This window comes from Ostrinia nubilalis, chromosome 20 (assembly GCF_963855985.1).
Source record: "Ostrinia nubilalis chromosome 20, ilOstNubi1.1, whole genome shotgun sequence".
Taxonomy (NCBI): Eukaryota; Metazoa; Arthropoda; class Insecta; order Lepidoptera; family Crambidae; genus Ostrinia; species Ostrinia nubilalis.
The window spans coordinates 3,836,421-3,856,620 of record NC_087107.1 but is presented as its reverse complement, the minus strand read 5'-3'; the positions used below and the strand labels follow the sequence as shown (position 1 = coordinate 3,856,620).

Genomic DNA, 20,200 nt, shown 5'->3' with positions numbered 1-20,200 from the left:
TAGAGACAGAGTAGTTAGGAATTGTGATTGTTAGGATGAAAAATTTTAGGAAGAACATTTTCGGACTTCCAATTTTCGGAGTTGAAAATTTAGGTGAACTTTGGCGCACCCAAAGCAGGTACTCGTAAAAAGGCTTAAGTAAATGTCTAGTTTGTGACTGTTCGTAGATGGAGATGTGTAAAATGTCGAAGAATATAAATATTTTTAGTAATAAAATAAATTATGTTAATAGACTTTTCAAATAAAGGGATGATCTTGAATTATGCACATTATCTAGTGTAAATATTTGTGGGTTTATGTCTTAAGATATGATGAATAAGAGAAGATGAGAAACAGTATGATGCGTCATGTTAATGATAAGTAAACCATTTCAAATCACTTGTTAATTCTTATTTAAGGAAAATTATGATTGAAGTTCTTGTATCTATAAGTAGGTAATTCATCATTGATCTAAATGAAATAGAATGTGTTAATGCGCTTACGAAATTACACAAAAGAATATTTTGGTGATACAGTAAACGAGTAATAAGCTATCATGAATTGTCTCCTTACCACAATAGCCTTCGAATCGTACTTCATCCCTAACGCCTTGCAGACGTTCACCATATTCGGCCTCACTGGGATCAACCCACTCATCGTGTGGAAGAAGAAATACGCCATCACAAGCACAAAAGGCCTCATGGTCTCCTTCACAAAGAACACGTGCCTTATCTTCATCACGAACTTCTTGAGGAGATTCGCCTTATCATGCTCACATGGTCGGAGGTCCTCTTTGCCCTCCTTCACGCAGATCACGCATTGGTGAATGGCGTCGTTGTAGTTCACTAGTTCGTCGAATTCCTCTTTGACGTCCTCTGGTTTTGCCCATCCTCGGAGGCGGCAAAGGGAACGGAGGGCCTCTTTTTGACGTCCCTTGGAGAGCAGCCATATTGGAGTTTCAGGCACCTGAAGTATAAAAGACATGAGGTTAAGAATATCAACTTGATTTTTGGTAATTTGATTTTGGGAAACTTCAAAAAATCACCAATTTGAAGCAGCTCTACTCGGTTATCGAACCCGCACCTACCATTTCCTATGCCTTGTAAATAGATATGGGTAATTTGCTTAGCAAATGGTATAGGATAAAATAGTAATGATCATAAATTAGCATCTTAAGAGAACTGATCATGGAATAAAAGTGTTTCACTGTTGTTTTTACTGAAACATCCACTATGAAACAAATAACTCTTGCATGGAGCTTGAATGTTTGTACTAATATTTAATTTTATAAATATGTTATATAGAAATATGTAGACAGAACTAAGCCTATTAATCTAGCCCTGATGTGTCATTGTAACTCACATCCCCAGGTTTTTCCACTAGACGTGACATGGTAATCTAAAGACATTGAATATTCTATTATATCGTCAGATAACTTAGTATCTATCTATCTAGTTGTTATTGACGTCCAAATCAACAAGGTGTCGTAATTCCACCCATATAAAGTTTTACGATAGACTTTATCAAATAACAAATCAATCTTATATTGAGTAAGGTCATCCAACACCATATCATTAATTTCGTCACTGGTTTATAGTCCACTTACCTGTTTTGTCTATCATGAAAATACAAGGTTTTTATTAGAATACTAATTCTGTCTACAAGGTGATTCTGATTATCAAATTCTGGAACTTTTTAATAATATTAATTAATTATACAATCTACCTAAAATCCATCTATAGTAACTATTGAAGGGTTGTTCCACTAAAAGGCAAAAAACAAAAATCTTAGGTGAGGGACGATGGTAGATATTATTATGATTCAGTTTTTGGTAACAAGATCAGTGTAATCTAAGATTCTAGTACCTAGGTGGGTACATCATGTATGGTTTTGCAATAAGTTATTGAGTCCAGTCTAGACTATGGTTTAGATTAGGAGTGGTTTTCCTCGGATATGATAAAATCTTTATCAAATCTCATTTCACTTCAGGATTGAAAGGACAAGTTAAATGATAGTACCTAGATATTTGTATTGTGAATATATTTATTCGTGAATCAGATGTATTTATCGATATCATTTAGATAAATTGTCACTAACTCACTCATCTGAATATGTGTCATATCAATATTCAAGTATCTAATCTTATGTAATAGGATGAATGAATATTTTGTAAATCAAAAAAGTGCACTGTGAATCAGATGAGATTTACGCATGATCACTTAAGATAAAAATAGCAAAGGTATGACTGTACTTTCCAAAGTTGATGATTTAGTTCAAAGGACGCGATTTCACATCAAAGTAAACACTATAGCATTTAATGTAGTTGTAATAGGAACGAGATTGCAACAAAATTGTGAGCCAAAGATCTCGGTTAACTTTTGAGAAGGAAAAGCCGAATGTAAAATTTCTAAATTTTTAAAAGAGCCCCAGAACTCTGTATATGTATTTTTAACTTAAAGGGTTTTGTATAATAAAAGAAGGAACTAAAGAGCTGCAACTTGAACCGAAAGTTTGCCAACCAACTTGGTGTACTGTAATTTGCAATCAACTCTACAAATCTGTATTCATAAAAGCGAAAGGACTGACTCACTCATCACGAAATCTCAGAAACGACAAGTGCTATGATTTTGCTTGGGGGTTCCTTTTAGAAGGTAGGTACTCACTAAGACGCGATTTTGCTAAATTCAACCCCTAAGGGGGTAAAACGGGATCCACGCGTACGAAGTCGCGGGCGGCCGCTAGCAATAAATATAATACGTACCAGTAATACCAGCAGCATGGTAGTGATAGGGACAGTCAGCGCTACCAGCGCCGCCTGTCTCCATGGCAAGACTGTCCCCAGAAGGTACGCCAAGAACATCCCAGTGGAAGTAAAGCCGTTCGTCATGGTGGTTAGGATCCCTCGTATTGAGGGGTCACTGTAACAATTATAGTCATAAAAGTATTTTATTTTTTGAAATCTTTTGAAAGCGCTTTAGGATAATAAATGGTTCAGTTCTGAGGAGAAGAATAAAGAATATTTATTTCATTAAAAAGTATACACTACACTGCCTTATACTATTAGGTACATTATTAGTTGTTATCAGAGTGAAATAAATACAAATGAGTAGGTCATCTTCATAGAAACGCCCGAGCGCGGTTTGTATGTGAGCGCGCCAATACGTATGCGGCGCGCACGCACACATTGACAAAATTTAGCGTGGATTAGCGGTGAGGTGCGCTGAATTCGGCTGAATTTTGTCAGTGTGTGCGTCCGCGCCGATACGTATGCGGCGCGCACGCACACACAAATTCAAATTCAAAATTCAAATTCAAAATTTCTTTATTTTCTTATAAGACACATTTACAGGGGTTGGGTGTCTCCTTTTAAGTTTAGAAAACCTGTATTAGGAGACGCCCGCTCTTTCGATCAGTTTTATATAATAAGAAAATAAATTAAATAAAATTACATGATTTTTTACTTACAAATTAATTCGTACCAAAAGTTGTGTGAGTATGAGATATTGTGTGTGTGGGTTTGTGTGAATGTGTGCATGCGTTAGTTGTTTCTTGTGTTTGCTTGTTCCCTAATTGTGATTTATCTGTGAAAGTAACTACAAACTGAACGGCTACTTCTGCGGCGAGGAGGTAGCGACCGCTTTACCGCAAAAGTAGCTGTTCAGTCTGATCATAATCAAGTTCCTTTAACCAATTTATTAAAGTCTGTTTACACTCATTAGAAGACATTGTATAAATATGTTTTAGTCTGTTTACTTTATTATTTATTTAGCGTGGATTAGCGGTGAGGTGCGCTGAATTTTGTCAGTGTGTGCGTGCGCGCCGCATACGTATTGGCGCGCGCGCACAAACCGCGCTCTATGAAGATGACCTACTCATTTGTATTTACTCTGGTATCATGAAACAGAAACATACAGAAATATAATTTTTCAACTCTTCATCATGAGGATGACGATTGCTGTTTCACTGACCTATTGAATACCTATACTGGAAATGACCCACGATAGCAGCTTATATAGCGCCTGGAGTTTACTGAATAGCTGTCATTCAAGTGTATAAACGAACATTTACTTTTAATATCTTCAAAGGCGTTATATCGGCGTCTATCTACCTCCCGCGTACTGCTACCGAGATTCGTTCTTAATTCACTTGTTAATCTATGATTTTAGAAAGTTTGAAAACATCTTACAAATGAGTAACTACTGAAGCAGGCGGTTTTCGAATGATTCATAATTAAGGTATAGCGCTTAACTCAAGCAGTGTCAAGCAGGTATGGGAGCAGCATGGGAGGTTGTTTTTGGGACATAGAACGTCAAACGTAAGTGAAACTTCAAATGTGCTTCAGATTTGTATGCTCAGTCACGTCATAATTTATACCGCCTCTGTGGTCTAGTGGTAAGACCACCTGCTTCAGACGCAGAGGTCCCGGGTTCGATTCCCAGTGGGGGCAGATTTTTCTGTTCGGTTTGGTTGGTGGTAGGGCTTGTTCTAAGTCCGCCTGGCTAGCTACCACCATCTTACCTAAGTCTATCGCCATAACAACAATATTAACAGCATTGTTGTGTTCCGGCAGTTAGAGGTAAGATAGCCAGTTTCTCCGTGGTTGAGGATTCCGGGTGAAGCTCGCTTCTACCTTCGGCTTGATCGTCACTTACCATCAGGTGAGATACAGGCCAAGAGCTTCCTCGTTGTGGATAAAAAAAAATGTCAATGTCACCCCTCCCTTACCGCCCCCACACTACAGGCACTGACTGAATTAAGCGCTAAGACCTATACCAGTACTATTACTTATTCTGTGCCTTATACTTAAGTGTCTCAAATAAAAGGGTTCCATCTCAAAGACTAAAAAAAAAAACTACCTGACTTCTCCAACATAAGTGATAGACGGCGCCTCCATAATCCCAGTCCCGATTCCCAGCAGTGCGTTCCCTATGAACAGCGTGGGAACGTTCCAAGCGTAGTACATCAGCAGCCAAGCGATTAGGTGCGGTATATTCACTATGAATAAGGCTTTCTTTCGCCCGAAGTAGTCTAGAAGAGGACCGGAGAAAATGCTCCCGAGTGGCTGGCAGAGAAACGCTATGGATCCTGAAAAAGAAAAAAAAGTAACGATACTAAAATAAGAAATAGTTATTAAGTAACAGTAGGTGGTCTTTTTTTTTAATAAAGAGCTTAGAATTTTAGAAAAAAAGGAAATTTTTTTTTCCTTTTCCTGTATCCTGTAGAGAAAGAATTATAAGATTCACTTCGTAGCAAAATATCTCTTACATTCTTCAGTCAGGCGCCTAATCTTACAACCTTACAGTTATTTCTACAGGCAACTAAACTCTATGAAAAGAATGTTCCCACAATGACGAGTTACTGCGAGACTAAAATAACTTCTGAATCCGTTATTTGTATTGCATAATATGATTCAACATATTTTATACGGACGACGGCCTCAGCAAATCAAGGTAATTAATATGATACCTTACGAAGTTGTAATAAATCCTATTTCACAAGTAAAATGTGTAGTCTGATGAGCTGTCATGTATACTATAAATAGCCAGCAATGTTTCGGTAACGCGCAAAAACTGGTCAAATATGATTAGGAGCTAGTTTTTTGTACTAAAGTAACATCCAACTATTTTGTTGAAAAATCGCACTTATTATAATCACATAGAGTAGTGTGGTGTAAAGCTGGATGTGCTGCTGTTGGTCTTTTTACAGTGGGTTTGGCGTTCTAAAAATTGTTGCTCGTATATTTTTAGCTAATTTTTGGTAAGAACAGGTTCTCAAGCGACAGATAGTCTAGGGATTCCATTAGAAATTAAAATTCGTGTTTTTGCGCTTTCGTGAGAATCTATCTAGAGTGTTTTTATGTCATCAAAACTGGCGCAGATCTATAAACCCCACTGGATTTATCAATCTATATAAATAAAAATGAATTGCTGTTCGTTAGTCTGATTAAAACTCGAGAACGGCTGGGCCGATTGAGCTGATTTTGATTTTAAAATGTTTGTCGTAGTCCAGGTAGGTCTAAACGATGAGCAAATAAGGAAAAATTGCGATGGCTTATCAGAGGTCGCGGGGTCAGCTAGTAACAAATAAAAAAATGTTCCATGACGTATTTTTGAGATCTAGATAAAAAGTATTTTCTATAAATTCAATGTACGTTATACCACAGAATAATAATAAGTACTACGTACAGAAGTTCTTCTTCGCGAAGGTATTTAAAATAATGTATGCTCAATGTCATTAACAATATGGTGTAATTTAGCCTGTCTCAAGAGTCAAGCACCATTTTGTTGACAAACGTCAGTGATCGGCACTGCGCCGAAGCTATAGGGCTGACTTCGGTAAAATGATGTGACGTGAGGTGCCAAACTGCGGAAAATGGCGGAGGAAATACATGATTTAGCATGAATTATCATGAATAATATTAACTACTTATTTACCTCTCAGTGTCCTGAGGCAACTTAAAAAAGTACATTCTGTGTTTTTATTATTATTTAGGCAGTTAAATACTACACAGCATTTAGTACACCATTTTCTTTATTTTCTGTGCGTGAATCAATGTTCGCTCGTATGTGAGGCCTTGTCGAATAGTATCCTGTAGGTGGGCCATCGTGCGTGTTTTGTATTCGATGTAAACTCGCGGAGATGAACAGGCCTGGTTATACTAAATAATAAATATTAATGTCAATAATGTAGTATTATAAAAGAAACACTTTACGAAGCCTACTGCAAGCTTTTCTGAAAATCGTCTGAAGTGAAACCCATTCCTTCGACGTCTGAGGCCTGAATCTTTAATTGGCTTCTTGTGAATTAGAAAATGTCGTGCTCTTGTAGAGAAGACTAATTAAGTACCTACCTACTAATTAAGTACATAGGTATTGATCTGAAGATGAATGTAATATCTTGACTGTTAATTTATTTTTGAGCCATATCAAACGCCTATTGTGGGTCATAAAAACTAACACCAGGGTTTTAACCTCAGTGGTTACACCCACATCTGAGAAAAATCTTAATAAGTCTTTCATTATGGTCTTTTGTATCATCTCGTAAAAGATTAAATAAGTGCCGTTGAATAAATATTACATTAAAATTTGAAGATTATTAACTGAACACAGTTTTGTTAGTCTTTATTATCTAAAGCAGTTAAATCACATTACAATAACATTTACTTATGATGCATCTTATAATGGTTACATTTACTTACATGATTGTTTATACAGAAAGATTATTAGTTATTGTGTTAAGTATACATGAAAGATAAGTAGGTAATTATGTAATTCAACTACTCTATAATACGAGTACAGTTTTCTTGAGCTAAGAAATCCTGATGATACCATAAGAGATACTTTTTGGACAAGATGAGACGAGAGACGAGCTTATTATAGATAAAAGTTACTAGATAAACGAAATGTATGATGTCTAAAAGTTTTAATATTATATGTAGGTATACAGTCAGTGAGTGGCAGGCCTCCCACTAGGTGGACCAACGATCTGGTGAAGGTCGCGGGAGGTGCCTGGATGCGAGCGGCGCAGGATCGGTCTTCGTGGAAATCCTTGGGGGAGGCCTTTGTCCAGCTGTGAACGTCTTTCGGCTGAAACGAACGAACGAATGAACAGTCAGTGAATTACACTTTTTTCAAGTTTCTCCCGTGTTTTACGGTAAAATTACGCACAAATCTATCTAAGATCTAGGTTATTTGCTCTACAACAATGTAGTACAGTCGGCCTTGGAAATAACTAGGAATATACATAAGTAGGTATTTCTACTGTAACGTAGCGTATCACTGTAGCACATTTACAACCACAACAGCCGGGCTAGGATGTGCGCCGTGGTAAAATCTTATCGATAATTTTAGACGACAAATGTATGGGCTTATCACGTAAAATCGATAAAATGGCGTGATAAACGCTTATCGCGACGCACATCCTAGCCTATCGAAGCCACATTTTGAGGTCGTGCCGATCGTCTGTATTGTATTCGTATACATATGCCCATCTATTAAGTAGTTCATGTCTACGTTACCTCGATAGTGTAACTTAATAATAATTACTCGAATGGCCGTCGTGTCGGATTACTTCCGCATGAAACCCTACAATGGCGGTTTAGAAAACAACCAATTTCACACCTCAGATTAACCACACGGTATCAAATTCCTAGAGAAATTAGGACAGGGGTCTGTGGAAATATTGGTAAACTTTTGAGTAAAAGTTGAGAAACATTACAAAAAATATAGTGTAGATTATGTAGCGTTATTCCCTCATAAAGGCCACGGGCCACCTCAACTGTACAGCAAGGATCAAGAAAAGGTTTGTCAACTATAAATGTCCTCCCAACAACCATTGCTTAATGGACGAGTTACAGTGGTGGAAATGAGAGGTTAGATTAGTCCCGTTTTCTTTAAGCTGTGGTAGTTGAAAGTTGTAAGGATTCCCTTAGTTTTGTCCACTAAGACGATTATCGAAGCACCGGGATTATTTTAGTGGGTATGCCTCATCCTTACCACAATCCTTACCCTGTCCCGGCTGAGGTATGTAATTTCATGCAAAAAATAACGTCATAGGTGACATTTTATCCGAGAAAATCTCATCCAAGGATGAGTTGTCTCCCTTTGTTAGGTGTCAAATCATCCGCAAAATATTTTGTACAAGTACAATTTGTGTACCAATTATAATGATATTAAAGTTTAAATAAATATTGAATACCAACCGAACCAAGACGCCTGTTTCTTGTTGATGGACAGTCCCTCGGGAGCGTCCAGGACCTCTGGCAGCACCATCGTGACGAAACTGATGGACATGCCGAGTCCGATCAGAAGGAAGTCCAGGGCAAGGCATGCTAGCACCTGGAAATGAAGATAGGGTAGTGTAAATCCAAGTTTAAAAAACTGTGATTGCGGCATACCTACGTGAAAATTATTAAACCCAGAGGGTTTGATGCCAAGTAGGGAAAAAATTTTCGATACACGTACAACTAAAATAATATTAAATATAACTTTGTTTTTTAATTGATTGTACAATACCGATTGATTTATTGATAAGCCTAGACGCAGACCACCGATTTTTAGTCGGCCAATAGTTGAGCCCGATTCTAATTCGTATGAAGAATCAATCTTGCCCATACTGATTAACTGCCCGACTAAACTATCGGCCGACAAAAATCGGTGGTCTGCGCCTAGGCTTATGCCCGTTTTCACCATTAATCCCTAATTTTTAAGTGACCCCTATGAAAACAAAATTCCTGTTATGTGTTACCATAGGGGTCACTTAAAAATTAGGGATTGATGGTGAAAACGGGCATTAGACTCCTAAATATTAATAAAATCGTAAATTAACAAATATGTCATTGGGGGAGGCCTATGTTCAGCAGTGGACGTCCTGTGGCTGAAATGATGATGATGATGATGAAATTAACAAAAGGATGACATTGCTTTGTTTTTCCAATAATATGATGAATGGCCCGTAATATTCCGGGCCCGAAAGTCATTTGGTCTCTATTGCAGGAGCACGATCCTCTCAAATTTACCAGATGCAAATGGAGGATTTGGCATACACTCCATACGCTGGCCAGATGGGTTTAGGAGGCCTATTCTGTATATCTTTCATTATCTAGTCTACCAATTTATTGATGCGATTATTTATATTACAGTTATAATATGAATCATCGATGTCTACGAAAGATATTAAATTATGATAATATGTATCTGCATGGTGACATTAACCATTATCTCATACTAAATTATAGGAAAAACAAGACAGAACTTAATTTTATGTTTAGAGTGATAAAAATAGTTTTAATTCTATTTTTAATAGTTCTAGGTTATTTATAACATCTCAAACTTAAAAATTCAATGTCATCTTATTGAGGACGTGGGTTAATTAATTAATCACTGGAATTGATAAAACGCATTCTGCCGACAATTTACATTTGTACACAGAGCAACAAAAACGTTGTTAACTTTTCTTATACTTACTTAAATCTTATCTGCTTAACTTCGATTATCTAGCAAATAAGATAAATAAAATAATCAAAATGATGATAATTATCAAACTGACTTCACCATACCATTTATATGCACATACACCAGTTTGATAACGCTATCAGATACTTTTGAAGATATAGAAAATTTTCTATACTAGAACCTACCTCTCAATTTTTTGTACTGATTTTAACGATATAGGTAAATGGGTGCATGTGTCTGCTGTCTCACGAAACGGACTTAACTAAGAAGTACTTCTGTTTTATTGCGGCTGACTGTACTTAAAGCATGGGAATATAAATTCCATGACTGTAACTTGATTGCGTTCCATTGACAGTTAGTTGGGTGATGGAATTCCAAAGTGACAGTCTGTAGTTTTTTATATGACGTCACGACACATCCAAAACTTATGTTTTTACCAAGTTGATGTTCTAATATGAAGTCATTATGTCAAGGTTTTTAACAACATTGTGTTATTTTATCAATGTTTACGTTAATACATTGTCGAATGTAGTGCAAATTCTCTTCCGCTTTTGACCTAAATAATAATTCATAAACAATCAAAGTACACAAGTTAAGTATGATTAGTTGATTGCAAAATAAAATACTTATTGTGAGTTATTATTTGACATTTTAGCATTATTGCTTCTTAACATTTTACGAACACAAAATTCTCTCATACACGAATTCATTGAAGTCATTAAGCTTCTGCCCATATTTCTTCCATCTGAAATTAAGAAGCAATTTTACGAATACTTTAGGACCTTGCCTACTTATTTACAGACGATTTTATTTATCAAAACATGTTTGAAAGTTAAAATAACAAAAATACGTTTATAATTTCCGTATCTACATTTTTGGATCGATTTCTCGTGAAATATTTCGCAATTTAGATAAGGTTCTTAGAATAACATTTCTAAAGGTGCCGACAGACTAGAACGTGCGTAAAGTATTTAAAATGTGTTTACATTTCTGCTAATAAAATTCAAACGTAATCAAATAACTAAATGTTAACTAAAGTGCAAGCACTCTACTGCTCGAAAATCAGACTATTTTTCTTAGAACCACATTTCATCATGAAAACCGAAAATATTGTATAATGCAATTAGGCATATTTACATCTCCAAATCAAATTATAAAATTTGTGTGTCACAGTGTTTGTAAAAAAACTCCTCCGAATCGGCTTGATTGATTTTTATGAAATTTTGTTTGTTATTCAGTAGGTCTGAGAATCGTTGTTATACTAGTTATTAGTTAAACTTTACTCGGTGTAATAACGAAAAAATAAAGAAACAAACAGCTAGATATATTCGCGTAAAGTACAAAGTTATATTTTTTACAAATTACGACACGGTTGAAATAATCTTCTTCTTGTCCATCCGTGCCGTGTGGGGACGGCCATAAAGAATACTCTTCCCCACCGCCAACAGGAGGCGTGTCGTAAGAGGCGACAAAATCCCTGCAGCACCGGACGGGCAGCAGCGTCTGCGTGCGAAACCTTATAAAAAACTGCGATCGCCAACCCGCCTGCCAAGCGTGGCGATTAAGGCAAATCCCCCCCATGGAGAGGAACAAAAAAACACGGCCCCTAGTCCCCGGCGGCCCCACTATCCCGGGCCACGGTAGCGGTCACGGTAACGGTGGGGCGAGGGGTGCTAAGAATCACCGGGTACCGACAGGCTACCAACCCCGACGACCTCTGGCCCTGGCAACATTTAACACTCGCACGCTGCGGACTGACGTGAGGCTCGCCGAACTCGAGGAAGAACTGAGCAGGTTGCGGTGGGATATCGTAGGATTATGCGAAGTCCGAAGAGAGGGGGAGGACACCATAATCCTGAAATCCGGAAACCTGCTCTACTTCCGGGAGGGCGACCAGCAGTCCCAGGGTGGTGTCGGGTTTATCGTCCACAAGTCCCTTGTCAACAACGTGGTCCAGATCGAGAGTGTTTCGGCGAGGGTAGCGTACCTTATACTCAGAATCACCAAACGGTATTCGCTGAAGGTCATACAGGTATACGCACCGACCACGGAACACCCCGACGACGAAGTGGAGACTATGTATGAGGATATTTCCAGAGCCATACATAGCTCCCGGTCCCATTTTACCGTTGTGATGGGGGACTTCAACGCGAAGCTGGGTAGACGAAGCGATAATGAGCTGAAAGTGGGGCAATTTGGGTATGGAGAGAGGAACGCACGTGGCCAACTGCTGGCTGGCTTTATGGAGAGGGAGGGCCTCTTTATGATGAACTCCTTCTTCAGGAAGCCAAAACAGCGAAAGTGGACATGGCTGCATCCCAATGGCGCTATAAAAAATGAGATCGACTTCATCTTGTCGACGAAGAAGCATATATTCAATGATGTCTCTGTGATCAACTCGGTCAAAACAGGAAGCGATCACCGAATGGTAAGAGGCACATTGAATATCAGACCCAAGCTCGAGAGGCGTCGACTGATGAAGTCTACGCTCCGCCCAGCGCCCATCCAACTCCAAAACCCCGAAAGCTTTCAGCTCGAGTTGCAAAATCGTTTCGAATGCCTAGGAGACTGCGAAAATGTGGACGAATACAATGACAGGTTCGTGGAAATTGTCCAAACGACTGGGTCTAAGTTCTTTAAAACCCGTCGTCCAAAAGGAACCAAAAAGATCTCTGACCTCACCAATAAACTTATGGAAGAGAGACGAAACTTGGTTCTGCAGTCCTCTGAAGATGCTGCTCAGTATCGGCGTCTTAACAGACAGATCTCCAAGTCTTTGACTCGCGATCTACGCCAATTTAATACAGATCGTATTAAAGAGGCGATTGAGCGTAACAAAGGCTCTAAAGTGTTCGCTAGGGATCTGTCTGTTGGCCAAAGTCAACTGACCAAGCTGAAGACCGAGGATGGCAGAGACATCTCGTCGGGGCCTGAGTTATTGGAAGAGGTTGAGAAGTTCTACGGACAATTATACACGAGTGTACGTACACCTGTCACAAATCTAGCCGAAGACCCAAGAGCTAGACTGACCCGACACTACACCGAAGATATCCCGGACGTCAGCCTGTACGAGATTAGAATGGCTCTCAAACAGCTGAAAAACAACAAGGCACCGGGTGATGATGGAATCACGGCTGAGCTTCTGAAAGCAGGCGGAACGCCGGTACTAAAGGCTCTTCAGAGGCTGTTCGATTCCGTCATACTTGAGGGAAAAACGCCTACGGCATGGCACAGAAGTGTGGTGATACTTTTTTTCAAAAAAGGCGACAAAACCTTGTTGAAAAATTATAGACCCATCTCACTTCTGAGCCATGTCTACAAGCTGTTTTCGAGAGTCATCACGAATCGTCTCGCACGCAGGCTCGACGACTTCCAGCCTCCCGAACAAGCCGGTTTCCGAAAAGGCTTTAGTACCATAGACCACATACATACGCTACGGCAGATTATACAGAAGACCGAGGAGTATAATCAGCCACTTTGTCTGGCGTTTGTGGACTATGAAAAAGCCTTCGACTCGATCGAGACCTGGGCAGTGCTACAGTCTCTCCAACGGTGCCAAATTGACTATAGATACATCGAAGCGCTGAAGGGCTTGTACGAAAACGCCACAATGTCGGTCCGCCTCCAGGATCAGAACTCGAAACCTATCCAGTTGCAGCGAGGGGTGAGACAGGGAGATGTCATATCTCCGAAACTGTTCACCACCGCGCTGGAAGATGTTTTCAAGCTTCTGGACTGGAGCGGATTCGGCATAAATATCAACGGCGAGTATATCACACACCTTCGTTTCGCGGACGATATCGTAGTCATGGCTGAGACCGTGGAGGACCTAAACACAATGCTCGATGGCCTCAGTAGAGCCTCTCAACAAGTGGGTCTTAAAATGAACATGGACAAGACAAAAATTATGTCAAATGCCCGTGTTGTACCCACTCCTCTGAAGGTTGGAGACACTACACTCGAACTTGTTGACAATTATGTATACCTGGGACAAACAGTCCAGTTAGGTAGGTCCAACTTCGAGAAAGAGGTTAATCGTCGAATCCAACTCGGCTGGGCAGCGTTCGGGAAGCTTCGCGAAATTCTCACGTCCGAAATACCGCAGTGTCTCAAGACAAAAGTATTTGACCAGTGTGTGTTGCCAGTGATGGTGTATGGCTCTGAGACGTGGTCGCTTACTATGGGCCTCATAAGAAGGCTCAAGGTCACCCAAAGAGCGATGGAGCGTGCTATGCTCGGAGTTTCCCTGCGTGATCGAATCAGAAATGAGGAGATCCGTAGGAGAACCAGAGTGACTGACATAGCCCGCAGAATCGCTAAAATCAAGTGGCAGTGGGCGGGGCACATAGCTCGAAGAGCTGATGGCCGCTGGGGCAGGAAAGTTCTTGAGTGGCGACCACGAGCTGGAAGACGTAGCGTGGGCAGGCCTCCCACTAGGTGGACCGACGATCTGGTAAAGGTCGCGGGAAGTACCTGGATGCAAGCGGCGCAGGACCGGTCTTTGTGGAAATCCTTGGGGGAGGCCTTTGTCCAGCAGTGGACGTCTTTCGGCTGAAACGAACGAACGAACGAATTGTCCATCCACAGCCTTCGCTATTAACAACAACAAAGCTCTAATTCTAAGATGTTTTTGTGACAGTTTGTGAACCGGTTAATCGACCGGTATTTATAGAACAGGCTTCTTTTTAAACGCATAATCTGAGACCATTACCAACGAATACATGAAACGCAACACACGCAACGTGCTTTTGATATATTATCAGAATGTAAGTAGAGTCATAGGCTGATGATAGAGATTTGCATTTAACTTTTGGGATGCGTATGCAAAAGTTATAGTTAGTGATAGATCCGTTTTTATAGTCTACGAGTATAATTTACTATTTCATTGCACGAAAATTTTTAATAAGTTCTTTGCAAATCTAAAAGTTCATCATAAAGGACGAAATTAATCGACTTGGCCCGTGGACCAAGCTGAAAGTAGGTCAAGTCGCCGGAAGACTTACCTATTCCATGAGTCCCATTGCCATAATATATGGAACTTTCTCTCTCTAATCTATATTCAATATTTTCAGTTATTGTTTATTAAAATGGGTGTTTAAATAGAGCTCGCGCTATTATTACGGGTCTTGTTGTAAACTTCTCTAAAACATCCTCGGCTCATATTTTAATTCTAAACAAGTTTTTAATTAATTGTATGTGGGTGTGAAGTGTGTGAAATTCAATATTATAACATTATTTACATAGATGTTCATTTGACAACAGTTTATAAAACTATAAATATTTGTAACAAAGTAAACACTAAAAATATTAATAGTCACATATTATGAGCTATAAATAAATTAATATCCAAATTTAGTATTTTGATCATAATTTTGTATTTACGACTAATTCCGCATTTGCATTAAATTTATTAATAAACTCAAACTCAAGTTCAAGCTCTAAACGATATTAATAACGGTGTGCGTGAGTCGACAGCACATCAACTCCTCTATTGATTTTTAAACATAAAGTTAAGGTAAACTCCAAAATTCATTGACGAATATCCTTATTTTGTGGTAAGATGTGCTTTTGACAGTAAGTACTACAGACATCATGTAAGGTATTTTTCTTATTACGATTAGGAATAGTGTACGAGTATTGTATTGGTTTGATCTGCACTCGAAATTTCTATTGGGATGTAACCAAATGATTAACAGATTAAATGTCAGATAGTAAAAGTGTATTAATTATAGTCAAACTATTGTAATGTATTAGTGGCAAAAATACCAATTTAGTGCTATTGGCTAGAAATGCCGACGCCATATAAACTTTATATTGTTGTCAGAGGATTGCGCAACTATTCGCAATAGCAATATTTTTATTGACTCTAAAAAAGGCATTTAAACTGTAAAGGTGTTTGACAATGCGTTAGATATTTTTAGATACTTGTTATAGGAAGACGCCTAATTTGGATTATGTAGAAATGTTTCAGTAACTTAATTAAGAATGTAAAGTGATGTTGTGTGCTTCTCTCTAACCATAAAGTTGTGGATTCACATCCCTGATGGCAGACACAAATTGTGAATTACTCGGTGTCCTCAATTAGTGACATTATAAACATCAATCAACCTCATTGATCAAAAAGAAACATGATTCCGTATGCTTCGATTTCGAAGTTCTCGTTAGCCCCTTGTTAGATTAAACCACGTCTATTTTAGTTGACTATAAAGCCTACTAATACAATGTAGTATACATATACCTACTTGTTAAATAATTACTTACACTTATAGTACATTACCTACTTGTTGTGTTAAGTTAGAGTGTATAGATTTGCCTCAGTTTTTAAGGGAATACATATTTTGCTTAGTTACTTAATTAGGCACACACTGATTCAAAGTTTTCTGCCAAACGCAAAGTGAATTCATCTAACAACAATCTATTCCCATTCAGAATATACGTAGGTACCTACATAGTAATAATTCCAATACGATCAATCAATACGAATATAAATTGGAACAAATTGCCGTCAATATGTTTGACCCGGGTCCCTGGTCTATTTGGCGACTCGAACAGGAACAGGAATACAGGGTGTTCCTTCAAAATACCGCATGATAAATATATTCCCATAAGATGTATAAATAAGAGTTTAGTTCGGCAGTATCTGTTGAAAAACAAAGCTTAACGGAAGGAATTACTACACTCGTTCGGCTTCATTATAACCTACTAGTGCCGTTCGGGTAGTTTGATTTTACTTCCCAGTAGTGCTCGCTTACATGTGATTGCTAAATAACTAACCAGCTTGTGTACAATAGCGATCAAGCAAAACATAGTAGCATTTGTTATTCTTCTGTTGTTGCTATTTTGCAACGAAAATGTAGTCTTATGTTTTTCATAAAATAAAAAAAAACTTTACTACGAGTTATACTGACCAAATAAATATAATGTAAATAATTTTTACTAGAAAATGCCTTTTTTAAAGGTATCCCATACAAAAAAGCCTCCCAATCAGACCTTTTCCAAAATGACGGATCTTCACATCTTTTTACACCTTGTATATTATATTTATTGATAGCATTACGAATCACCCTGTATACTGTTTATTTTTCAATCAAACCGAGGCGTCGCTTTCCAACCTTGTAGAGCCACCACTTAATCTGTTATATCTTAGAATTTTCCATTAAAATAACTGGTTACCAACTTGTTATTTTGGCCTAATGTCGATCTTTGGGGAACGTTTACTCGTCTGTCCATTTTAATTAAGCAAGCCGTAAAAATTTTGGAATTTAGGCGTAATTAAAACTCTACAACAGCGAATACTCGTAGTATTGTAAGTACATTGGTCTTGGGCTTAAAATAATATTGTAAGTTAAAAATGTTTATTTATAACCAATAAATCTTGTGTGAAAAAAACGTGTTTATTTAGTGATCGTAATTTTATAGTTCGAGCTTGGACGATTTTTTTTAAATAATAGATTTTGATAATTACTGTGTCCGAATCATTATGTAGGTTTGTATTATTAATTTCCTTATCATTTTCAGTACTTTTAACAAGCTAAATGCGCTTATTACTAAGGAATATACTAAGCTTACTTCCCAAATAATGGGATTGGCTATGAAAAAGAAAAAGAAGATCAAGCTTACAAGAACAGGTACACCAAATAAAATTAAATGAAGTCCGTCGACCCGAAAAGTTAACTTTGTAGCAAGTTAAAGAACCTTAAAATAAAATTAAAGTAAGTACTAAGTTTTAACCACTAAAGAGGTTTGACTGCAACATTGTATGTACTTACGTCTCAAAGACCACCGACCGATAAGTCAAGCGAGGAGAGCCCCAAGGTCCCGTAATCTATACTGGTCTTATAAAAATAGTAAATATTATTGTTAGTGCGATTGTTTGTTTGTAATGCAGTTGAAAGGGAAAATTTTATCCAAAACTGACCTATAGGTACCAGAAGAAACAAGTTATTATTTCAGAGCGTTGCCGCGTTGTAATAAAACGAAAGATTATAAATATTTTTAAACGAGTTTTCAATGGGCTTTGGCAGTAATACGAAAATAATGCCTGTTTTCACCATCAATCTCTAATTTTTAAGTGACCTTTATAAAAACAAAATTCCTATTACATATGTGTTACCATAGGGGTCACTTAAAAATTAGGGATTGATGGTGAAAACGGGCATAAAACGTTAACTTTATACAATGTACTGCTTTACTTCTCATTCATTTTGCTCTAAATAACTATAGAAAATGTCTGCAAGTGTCAAAGTTTAGCACCAAAACCTCGGGAGCTCAGGTGGTATCTATCGCGTGTTAACCAAAGGTCAGAAAGCAAAAGGTCATGGGTTTGTATCCCACCTGAGTTAGTGGATTCACTGTTCTCCAGGTATGAGTTAACTGCGTTGTCATAGTTAAGTAGGTAATTTGTTGTAGGTATATTTCGTTACTACTTTTATACTAAGTTCGTTCGTTCGTTCGTTTCAGCCGAAAGACGTCCACTGCTGGACAAAGGCCTCCCCCAAGGATTTCCACAAAGACCGGTCCTGCGCCGCTTGCATCCAGGTACCTCCCGCGACCTTCACCAGATCGTCGGTCCACCTAGTGGGAGGCCTGCCCACGCTACGTCTTCCAGCTCGTGGTCGTCACTCAAGAACTTTCCTGCCCCAGCGGCCATCAGCTCTTCGAGCTATGTGCCCCGCCCACTGCCACTTGATTTTAGCGATTCCTCGGGCTATGTCAGTCACTCTGGTTCTCCTACGGATATCCTCATTTCTGATTCGATCACGCAGGGAAACTCCGAGCATAGCACGCTCCATCGCTCTTTGGGTGACCTTGAGCCTTCTTATGAGGCCCATAGTAAGCGACCACTATTATACTAAGTAGTAGATACCTATTTCATGTTTTTTTATGTGGGAGTATCTCTTGATTCATCTTAGTATGAAGAGAACCTAACCTAGGTTTTCTTAAAATTCTTTAAATGTAATAATAATTAATTAGCGACTTTACATAATGGCAATTAAATGTAATTTAACGTGGAAACGTGAAGATTGAATCAATTAGCCATGGACTATCAAGTAATAAATCAAGTCATAAAACAACATTATTTTATGGTGGAATTTTTTGTAGTTCTGGGTTCAAAGGTTTCGAAACACAAGCCTACAGCAACGGGCTATGGCAACAAGATTGTTTCAATTTTGACTAAAATATGAGATTCTTCACAAAATTCTCTTGTTCAGGAATATTTCCATCATCATTCTCCAATATCCCATTCAATAGAAATCGTACAAGAATGCTGCTGCCTTTTAAAACATTGCAAAAGCTGAAATACTTCAGCCTTGTAAGCCAACCCGTTTGGCCAGCAGTGCCAAATCATAAATTAGAGATTTGTTCTCCAGCAGTGAACACCAAAAGCAAAAGACATCAGGATGATATTGCTTAAAACGAGTAATCCAAAATATCTTACCTGTGACAAAATGACTCTAGCTCTGCTGATTGGCACACTTGGCTCACTCACTTGATTCGTCATTTCAAATCACTTCACTTGTCACTTGTGTGTCACTTCTGTATCACTTGTGTGTCACTTCTGCACAGTTCACCTTTCCCGGGAGTAATGCACTTTCAGAATGCACGATTCAATTTTAATTACAGGTATATTGTTTATCTTTATCTTATTATTATCACAATATTATTATAAGACAGTTTATTGCCGTGTTTACGTTACTTTATCGGTAGTAAAGCTGGATATGCTCGGCTATTTTAGCACTTAGGCGAGATAGAATAAACAATACAGTTGTGTGAGAAATCTATAATACAATAAATTATTATTGTCTCTTTATTTTGAAAATATTTACTCAACATTGGTTTGACGGTTGTTTTAGATTTTAGAACTGTTCTTCCATTCAGTTGTAACAACTAAATACACATGTCGCTGATACTCATCTTGTAAGAGCCAAATATTTGTTTAAATAACTTTTTTAAGGAACTATTAAGCATAACCATAAAAGTAGGAGAACTTAATAATATTTTTGTTTACATTTAGCTACTATAAAAAATCCTACGCAATATTGATTGTTGACTTTTGGATGAGAGAAATACTTTACAGAACTATAAATGGTTGTTTTTATCAGTTTTTTTTCTTTTTACTACAAAACAACATGATCATTAGTCCAGCTTACATGTTATAAAAACATTATTCCAAATTTTTGAAATAATCTACTATTATTTATCAATTAAATAGTAAACTGACACTAATAGATAGAAGCCACGATAGCCGAACGGTGAAGGGGTCGGAC

At 38.0% G+C, this 20,200-nt stretch overlaps 1 protein-coding gene across 4 annotated transcripts in view; it reads right to left on the bottom strand.

Annotated features, from left to right (window-relative positions):
• The window catches only part of LOC135081482 (facilitated trehalose transporter Tret1-like), a 35,207-nt gene that overhangs the window by 4,793 nt on the left and 10,214 nt on the right, over window positions 1-20,200 (bottom strand). The window contains exons 2-6 of one of the 4 annotated variants that reach the window (XM_063976191.1): window positions 19,372-19,670; window positions 8,681-8,816; window positions 4,836-5,064; window positions 2,741-2,897; window positions 553-945 (exon numbers count right to left, since the gene is read on the bottom strand). In XM_063976191.1, the coding sequence (XP_063832261.1) occupies window positions 553-945; window positions 2,741-2,897; window positions 4,836-5,064; window positions 8,681-8,816; window positions 19,372-19,434 (978 nt within the window). In that variant the 5' untranslated portion in view covers window positions 19,435-19,670. Of the gene's footprint in view, window positions 1-552; window positions 946-2,740; window positions 2,898-4,835; window positions 5,065-8,680; window positions 8,817-19,371; window positions 19,712-20,200 lie in introns of all 4 variants that reach the window. The other 3 variants (XM_063976190.1, XM_063976193.1, XM_063976192.1) reach the window with 3 other exon arrangements.